This window comes from Montipora capricornis, chromosome 3 (genome assembly GCF_036669925.1).
Source record: "Montipora capricornis isolate CH-2021 chromosome 3, ASM3666992v2, whole genome shotgun sequence".
NCBI lineage: Eukaryota > Metazoa > Cnidaria > Anthozoa > Scleractinia > Acroporidae > Montipora > Montipora capricornis.
Window position 1 is genome coordinate 72,916,107 of NC_090885.1, and position 10,000 is coordinate 72,926,106.

The 10,000-nt window shown below is 39.5% G+C and overlaps 1 protein-coding gene across 1 annotated transcript in view; it reads right to left on the reverse strand.

The window, feature by feature from the left end:
- LOC138043995 (WD repeat-containing protein 11-like) overlaps positions 1 to 10,000 on the reverse strand; it is a 42,347-nt gene that overhangs the window by 13,578 nt on the left and 18,769 nt on the right. Inside the window, exons 9-13 of the mRNA XM_068890555.1 lie at positions 7,868 to 7,943; positions 5,180 to 5,288; positions 3,547 to 3,675; positions 2,251 to 2,358; positions 1,194 to 1,300 (exon numbers count right to left, since the gene is read on the reverse strand). Of these exons, the coding sequence (XP_068746656.1) occupies positions 1,194 to 1,300; positions 2,251 to 2,358; positions 3,547 to 3,675; positions 5,180 to 5,288; positions 7,868 to 7,943 (529 nt within the window). The remainder of the gene's footprint in view (positions 1 to 1,193; positions 1,301 to 2,250; positions 2,359 to 3,546; positions 3,676 to 5,179; positions 5,289 to 7,867; positions 7,944 to 10,000) is intronic.

A 10,000-nucleotide genomic window follows, 5' to 3' on the forward strand; every position in this document is an offset into this window, starting at 1 on the left:
ACTAGGACCAGGTTTCTGGAAAATGAAAGTCTGCTCCTTATTGGTCAGTTTAGGGAAAGGAATCCAGAGTTCAAGTGAGCCGCCGTTAGTGAGGAGGAAACTTGTACGACGATCCTACATGTAATACCGGGTAACAGCTGCGAAGGAGACTATAAGTCCCCATAATGAACAATGTTATTTGTGTCCTGGAGGTACAGTAAAATATTATACAAAAGATGTTTAAATAAAAGGTGTCTGAGCAATTACAACAAAAAAAAATACTTAAAAAAATCTTGAAATGCCTAAAAGATAAGGCAATGACTGTGGTGCAGAGACAGTACTAACTTCTCACTAACCGAGCGCGAGGGCCGTACTGGGGAATATTGGCCCGAGGTCGTGGCAGTACGGACCTCGCTGCACTCGGTCCGTACAAAAACGACTGAGGGCCAATATTGCCCAGTACGGCTCGAGCTACCTTGGTTAGTAAGTAGTTTATTATATGGCTTTTTAATTACCTTTTGCTTTGTTTTTGCAAGCCCGTAATAAGCCCGTGGGCATTAGGGGAGAATAATACCCTACAATTCAGTCACAATTAGCCAATCAGAGCGCACGTTATATCGGCTACAAACACAAGCCATATGATAAAGTGTAATAATGTACAGCGCAGTGCAAATGCTCAAGTGAAAAAGTCTTATCTGAAATGATAGCCGCTTCTTGCCAGTCCAGTCCATCTCAGTCAAAGGAATAAGTGCATGTAGATGTATCAAACTGATAAAGAATCTTGTAAATTTCTCTCAGTAGGCTGAGTTTGATATTTTATATTCAGGCATGGCTACGAGATTTTATGGTCAAATTTCAAAGCTCAGTTCTGTTTTCTGTCTCAAGTCTCAAGGGAGATTTCTAAACAAAATATGTTCAAATTAAACCAGCTTTCACCCCTAAACCAGCCATACTTAGTATTTTACTCTGTCTAACACCAGACCATTTTACTCGTCAGTGGGGAACCCCCAGGAGTCATTGGGTTAACCATAAAGCCACTAAGCCATGTGTGAATATTGATACCGGTATATCGAATGAAGCCTATTGAAGACTTAAAAGTGACTCTTCCCATTCAACTATCTATATGGTCTTGTCCATAGAAGGAATATTTTAGTACTCAAGTGTGTAGCGTAGTACAAAATGTGTGGTTACCGATTCCTCAGCAATAATATTACCTTGTGATCCTGGCTTTTAATTCCCAGATACTTAAGTTTCCATCCATGTCACATAACACCAACAAGTCCCCTTTCCAAGCAATGTAAGTAACAAGTCCTAGAGTGCTCTAGGAGGAGGCAACAGGAGAATGCTTAACATTGCAATTAATGCATAATATCATGTTTTTTAACACCATGTACAAAAGGAAACCATGAAAAAGTCAAGCTTGAAGACAATATGAATCCATGACCTCTGAATACTACAATGTGCAGTGCTCAACCAATCTGAGCCATCTGACAAGCCAAATGGAAACTATATACATAAAATACATATACATGTATAATTACTTATATTTTTGTGTTTGCATTGCAGTGTAGAAGTCTCAAAGTTGTTTTTAAATCAGTATAGACCAAGCAAAAAACTATAACATTGTTTTCACAAGACTATGTTATGTCAGCAACGCTCTCAATGTGTTTTTTTTTACTCATGGCAAGGAGGGAAATGCAGTGGAAATACACACAAAAAAAACCCAGAAGTCTGCTTTGGTTGGCTCCTGTAGCACAATTAGTTGAACTTTTTGTGCAAGTTCAAGGTAATGTAATGACAATAATATTTTGCTGAAAACATGCCAGATATGTCCAGAAATGCAAGTAATTTGATGCACTGAAATTTTAATTGTCTCCTTTCTCTTCTTCCCAACTTCAAGGGCCCCCAGACGTATTTTTTTGGGGTGCGTTGCTAAAGATGTAATGGTTAAGTAACTTGAGAGAATTTGGCATTATTTTGATCAGTTTCCAACTTTTTTGAACCAATGACCCCAAATATGACGTCAACATGCCACGCCCATGGTCACGTGACCAATAAAAGAAAACTCTAAATGGAGCTCTGAGAGCGGAAGGGGGGTAAAGGGGTCACCATCAGCTTCCACTGATACCAGCCTTGTAGCTGAAGGAACTACAGACGTTAAATAAAGTGACTTTGCCTTTTTTTTAAGTCAAAAATACAGCCTTCAACATTAACTGAAGGCGACCTTGTCTCAATTGCCTCGTAAAGGCAGAAATGGTTTTAAAGACTCACATCACACTGAACTTTGGAACCATCCTTGACCACTGTCCCTTCAACAAGAAAATGATAAAGTAGCTTGTCTTGATCCACACAAACAAAATGTTCTCTTAACCACGGTTGCTGAAAAAGAGTAAAATTTAAGAGAAAAATAATAACATTGTCCTTGCAGATAAAAGTTCTGCAGGTAGGGCTCGAAATTAACAGTAACCAGTCAGCCAATGGATAGTAATTTTCAACCTTTGGTTACTAAAAATGCCCCCAACTAGCCCCATATTATAAATATTTTTTCTTATGTATTTAATTATTAAAATTAAATATTATGCTAAAGAAATGGCGCTTTTACAAATAAATGTTAATTTTTAGGAAAGGCTGACAATTTCTTCTAACCAACTCCACGACCAAATCTAACCGTGAGTTTGCTGCCATTTTGAGTGGTAAGGCTCTGGGGACAAAGTTGTTTTGGATCTAGGGATCTGGATATAACTTTATCACATCTGCCATCTTGTAATCATCCAACTTATCCTTCGCAAGGTACTGAATCATGTGGAGATCTTCAGATTTATTTCTTAGGCAAGCTTCAGCTGAAAGTTACGTTGATGAACAAGAAAAATGGGAGCACTACAGAATACAGGGTGGAGCAATTGCAGAATATCCTGCCTAATTTTTTTGGCATTATGATGTGTCAATGTGGCCTGCAGTGCTGCACTGAACAGCAAGGGAGGATTGAAATGAAATGGCAACGCATGGCCACTCTGGAAGCAGTATCACTATACGGTGGCTCTGTGGCTCCGAAACAAGAGGGAAGTACATTTCAGCAGGAGTAGGAAAAAACATTATTTTGCTTGACTCAAACAGCTGTTAAAGAATGAGTTCTGGATATACCGTTATTATTTCACAGTAAATGAGCGAGAAATTGAGTAAATACTGAACTGAATTCATTTACGTCATCATGTAATTGCATCTACTCCTTGAAGATATCATAAATTGTGAACTTAGATACCAAACTTTATAACTTGGTTGGTGAAAAATATGTCTACTAACCCAAAAGGTTAGTAATCCAAAAAATAAATTTGAGCCCTGGAAGGTCATTTGTTTGTGACATGAAGCCCTCTGCAAGCTAACTCATTATCTCACTTGGACTAAGTATACTGATGAAACTCAGCAGTGATTCTCTAGAGGTACATACATGTAGTACTTCAACTTCACTTCATGGAGCCCTGTAGATTCTTGTAATAGGGTCAATCCTAGCAAAAGATGGGGAAATGCAAGCCATAATAATTGCAGTGTAACACTGAGAGCCTTTTTTACCTGTGAGGTTGAGTGATCAGCTGTCTTGCCAGAACCCAAAACACTTGCCGCAATTCCTGATGGACTCATTTCAAGCTGTTGACTCAACTTTTTCTTTTGATGCTTGGAGTGGTGTGATGGAGACCATTCCTTTAGAAGGAAACATTAATTTTTCAAGTCTCTTAGCAGTTTATGGGAATACCCATGTACTAGAAGGGTGATCTCTCAGATGACAAATAAAGTTTGAAGCTAACTGTATATAATATTACATCAAATACTTAGATGACAAGCTAACTAGCTTTAAAAAACACACAACAAAGCTAATGACAGAGTGAGTGACTACATTTTTCATTTATATAGTTCTAAGCCACGCCCAGGGTCTGGTGCAGTGGTGAATGTCCCAGGGTTTTCAATAAGAGCCGGTGGCTGGCAAAATTTGCTGACTATTGCCCGTAAACCCGCCGCCTACTTCTCCTTGGAAGTTACCCCGAATTTTACAAATAACATGAGAAACATTCACACAGAACACAAACCTTGGACCCGGAAAGTTTTGCTCATGAAAAACAAAAGAGATGCCTGAATTCTGAGTAATTTTTCGGCTGCAATAATTTTCTGTTTCTCTGTTCATGTCAAAGATCAAACACACACGTTTTTGAGGCAGCTGTCCAGCAGTCCAGTACTTGGTGTAAGCTGACCTACCTAACTTGCAAACTACCGGTACATTTGAAGCTTGACAAGACGACATTCACAAAAGATCTTTTTGGTCATGATTGATAAAATACATTGTATGCAGCAGTACAGAATGCAAAGGAGAATGCAAAGGGGGCTATGTCACAATATTTTAGCATCTTTTCAACGCCCAAAGTACATGTATGTCTTGCCATCAACTGATTTTCAAAAATTTACAGTTTTCATGTACTCTCTCTGAATAAAAAAGCCAGAATTTAATGATATTAGTGTTGTGTTTAAATACCCTAATTAGTGCTCCAGAATGCAGGAAATGCATTCTAAGAGGTCCAAATTTCAATAATTTCTGGGGGGAGGGCCCCCCTACAAGCTCGTGCCTTTGGTGCTTGGAAAGCAACTTCCATTCTCTGCCTACTTCTGGAGTTTTGCCACCTACTAAAATTCTTATTGAAAACCCTGAGTTCCCTGCCTTTTATAACTCAGGTTCAATTCTTGGGCCTGACAATGTACATGTGTGTCGAATTTGTTTGTTCTCAAATCTACTTGAAGATGGTACATGTACCTTCAGGTAATCCAGTTTATCATACAAGTACTGAGATTTATTCTCAGAAATGACAGCGATGAAAAATTGTTTTGTTTTTAGTCACAGTTAATCAGAAATGCAAACAATGAAATTTCACTGGTGAAAAATCATTGTGTGCCATGTTTGATTGGATGCAGGGCATTTTCCACTAGTGCAAAGTTGTGAAGAATAGCAAACTCACTCATTCATTTGCCATTCTTCACAATTCATGAATAAAAGTTGTACACGTTCACCATCCATAAAGTAATCTCCGTCTATTTCCCCTCTGAAGGCAAACAATTTGAATTTTTGACAACCAGAAAACCTCGTTTCATTTTTAGAGTTTTTGTATATTTTGTTGTTGAATTTATACTCCATACAATTATCGAGCTCAATAAAACACACCAAGGCTGTGACAGAGTTGAAGTTAGATGGCATCTCTCGTAGAACTGTAAGATTCTTCAGATCCCACAACTGCAGGGGCCTGTCTTTAATTAGAACAAGAAAATACTGCCTGTGGATGAAAATACGAGTAAACTGTCTTGAACCACTTGACAAAGACAAACATTTTGACATTATACCTTTAAGAAAGCACTCAAGGAATTTAAAGGAGCTCAAGCAGGGGTCAATACCAGTATGTTGTTATGGTCTGAAGGCTCTGAAGATCTAGGTTTTTGGATAGAGACCCCATTATTTATTTTTGACCAAAGTCCTATCTGTCATGTGGAACATAGAGAAGCCGGTCAGTCAAAATGTGTTCATGATTGCACCTAATTAGATTGAACTTGTATTGAATTGCGATACAAAGTGTCCCCTTGCTCTTCTTTACTTATGTCTCGGAATACAGACAATTAACATCACAAAGCGTTCCCTGCTATTTAAGTAAAGATAAACGGCTGCATTTACATTGTACCCTAGTAACCAAAAAATAACTCTAACCTTTACAATAATCTTATTGTTGGAAATATAGGTAGCAAATGCTTAGCCTTGAAGAGACACTTTGTGCTGGATGTCAAATTGGGCACGCATTTAATTAGGTGCAATCCTGGAGTGGAGTGTGGGTCAGTCAGCTGCACCGTTAGTTATAATTTCAACTCTTGAATCTAATGCCAATGCCAAATTATGGATTAACAGCTTCTTGCACATGTGACATCATCAGCTAAGTTGCACAAATGAAGGAAGGGTTAGTTTCTAATTAAACGCAACTGTAGTGCTGCATCAGTGGGAAGTGAAACACGAAAATTTTGAATTTCCAAGTAACTTGATAAAGGCAATTAACCACCAAATTACATTTCAAGAGTCAGCCCTTCCTTGCTTAGACATTGCAAGCCTTAGCCCTTCCTCATTCTGAGATAGGTCTAACGCTCAAAACACTAGCTTGGAAATCTTCATTTGGTGGTTAACCTACCTCTATTAACTCGTTTGATAAAACTATTTAGGAGCAGGCACAGCTCAGTTAGTTAGTGTGCGGCTTTCAGACCAAGAGGTCCCCAGTTCAATCCTAAGTGACTTCAACGTCTGTTTCAACTTTCCTCTGATCCCTGTAGCTATAGGTTGAAATATCCTTCTCAACTCAATAATAATTCATAAGGTTATTAATCAATCCGAGTGCCTCATTTTGGTTAGGTGCATGAATCTTGATACTGAACAAAACTACATTTCAAGAAACGCCCGAGCTAGTTCAAAAACGGATTGAAGACACTTGAATTTAAATGAACCTTTGTGCTAATAAACCTTTGAAAAAGAAACCCACAAATAAATAAACTGCCCACACAATGCATTTTAAATTTCCCAAATATTCAACATAAAACTCTTGCAGTACCTCTTATCTTTAGCTTGCAGAGGATTGAAACGAATTGGGACACCACATAGTTCAGTGAAAGAGCATGTCTGCACTCAGGGCTTAAACCTTTTGTACTTCGTAGTCTTTTGAAAAGTCCACCACTACCCAAGACCGGCACTTGTACCTCTCTTAACCTCAGCCATTTGGTGAAAATGTTTGCAGCCCAATTATTATTATATTTAGTTTAATTAAACTTGAAAAGACGATTTTGGCAGGCAAAAACGACGTGATTCTGACTCACTCTCCATCACCCTGTACATTATGTAAATTTCTTCAAAAGTTCTACATTTTAAACTCCCCCAAATATTGAATATTCATTTCCTTTACAATAACTATCACTTGTCCGATAAAACAAAAGATATCACATTACACTCATACTTGTAACAAAAGGTTGAGAAGTCATGTCAAAACGTTTGCTTTGTGTTTCATCAGGGGTTCCAAGCACCTCGAAACAATAAAAGCATTCCACTTTCATCTGGCTCTTGGTGTTTGGATCCCCTGATGAAACACTTGCACTTGTTTTTGACATACATGTCTTACATAAAATGGAGCACTGACAGCGGAAGGGGGGTAAAGTGTGCACCGTCGGCTTCCACTGATACCAACATTGTAGCTGAAGGAACTATCAACATTAATTAAATAAAGTGACTTTACCCTTTACTTTACCTTTCACCAAATTTTTATTTTTCAAGTTACAGTTGAACAGTGCCACTAAAAAGTAAAGGATGCCAAACTGAACCTGTGCATTGTAAGCTGTGATGGTACACTGTAGTTGTTGAACCTACACAGTAACTAACAGGGCTTTAAAGCCTTGGGTTTCCAATTAAAGAAGGAAACAATCATCATTGTTAACACCTTTTGAAACTTGAAAAACAAAATTTTGTAAAACTTCTTCAAACATGCATTCAACAGTTTTCATTTGACTCATTAATTTCTAGACATACATGTATGTGCTTATTGTTTATACCTATTTGATTTAATTAGGATGTGTAATATTTTGATTGCATTGTTTTCGAATTTTTATTTAAGGAGTAATTGAACTTGGTGAATTCAGTGTACGTTCAGGATATCGCCCCAACAGTATATACTAGTCACCATAATTGTGATTACACTAATTATTATGGTTCTAGTTATTATTGTTGTCAACATTATTATTATTATTATAACAATAAAATTATTTAATATGCATTTTCTCTTGATTGCAGTGTTCAGTCAAGATAATACATAATAATTATGCTCCGAGCTATTACCTCAGATGAGAAACCTTGACAGCTTCCACAGTTGATTCTTCAGCAGTTTTGCCAAGTTCAATGGGTGTGGTCTGACCTTCAAAATCAATAACAACATAATCATAAAGAAACCGATCTCTCTTCATTCACCACGTTCTAAATACGCTAGGAAAAGCCACAAATGTTGATAGAATTGTCATGAAGGAGATCATTGGTAAACATTTACACTCATGTCTGGTAAATGAAAGAAAGAGATAAATATTTTCCTGGCCTTACCATGGAGAGAATTGTTTTAACTACAAAGGTAAGTTACTAAACCATGTGTTGCTATAAGCAACCACTCATGTGTTGGGCTCTAGCCCGAGATGATTAATTAGGGCAAGCTGGTGCTTTAGCCTACCATGGGAATATGGATGCTCCCACCCACCAGAGTCTGGGGTGACACCTTTGGCAAATGTTAGTAACGAAGACTCCCTAGCCAGGGAAACGACATTGAGTTGGGTAGGTGAGACCCACTAGCCTTGATAGACACCTTGCTTAGGAGAAGGGAATTCTGAATAACAATCCCGCTTTATGGTGATCCGCACCTCCACTGGGTTACAGCCCTCGCTGCATGAACTCGCCTGACATAATAACAATGATAATAATTAAAATTTATTTAGCACAAATATCATAAAGATGATCAAATGCACTTTACAAACGTAGAAGGAATTTAAGCAAAAAAATTTACAAATTATGATAGAAATAACATTAAATGTAAGAGGCCAGACTCAAGATCAACATCGCTGCCCTCAGCAAAGTCTGTTTCCATGGGGAAGGCAGCCTTCAAGAACATGGCATCGGCTACACCATGTACTGGTCAGGCAAGCATGAGACTGAGAGACGCCTTTCTGGCCTCGGTTTCATGGGGCCTCAATCACTTCCAAGCTAGAGAACCTTCCGACCCGTCACTCTCAGACTGACTGCAGCATCTCCTTGTGCCTCCCACCTAGCAACAACAAGTATGCCACACTCTTTAACCCTTTCACTCCCAAGAGTGACACTTGTAGATTTTACTCTGTCTAACGCCAGACGATTTTACTCGTCAATGGGGAACCCCACAGGAGTGAAAGGGTTAATTAGTGTATATACCCCGACTCTTCAAGTGGACCCTGCAGAAAAGTACACATTCTCAGAAGTCTAGCAGCTCTCATAACCTGCTATTGTTTGGTATCGTAAGCAGCTTCTATTGTTTTTGAGTCTAACTCATTGTTTCAATTGTTTAGTCGTTGATTTTGGGCTAGGGTAGCAACCCAATCACGTTACACGTTACGAGAGCTGCTACATCACCCTTTCGGTGGCCTTTAAATTAATGACTGGTTCAATGGGAACAACCAGAAGATCCAGGAATTGCTGGCAAAGAAGATATCTGTCCATAAGGCACACCTTGCATGGCTGTCATGCACTGTGAAGAAAGCAGCCTTCCGCCTCGTATGCAGCAACCTCCAGCACAAGCTTTGCGAAATCCAGAACGAGTGGTGGAACAACCTCGCAGAGAGAACTCAGCTTTGTGCTGACACTGGAGACTACAGGGGGTTTTACAAAGCCTTGAAGACAGCGTATGGCTCATCATACCATGTCCACGGCCCTTTGCGCAGTGCAGACGGACAGGCACTTTTCACAGACGAGGCAGCCATCTTGAACCCGATGGTCGGAGCACTTCCAGACACTTTTCAGCGCCAGTGACTTGGCAATTCTGGGCATCCCCCAGCAACCAGTGAAAACAGAACTCGATGAGAGCCCTACACTAGAGGAGACTGTCAAGGCCATAGAACAGCTGAAGAGTGGAAAGGCAGCTAGAGTGGATGGAATTCCACCTAAGATCCGCAAGCCCAGAGCTACAAACCAAACTTCACAAGCTCTTGGTTTGCTGCTGGGAGCAAGGCAAAACTAACACGGGATCTCCCCGATGCAGTCATCACTGCCCTGTACGAGAATAAAAGGGAAAAATCTGACTGCTTCAACTATTGGGGGATAACTCTGGTCTCCACCGCAGGAAAAGTCCTTGCTAGAGTCCTCCTGAACAAGCTGGTGCCTACCATAGCAGAAGACCACCTCCCAGAGAACCTGTGTGGCTTCAGAGCCAACAGGAGCACCACCGACATGGTCTTTGTG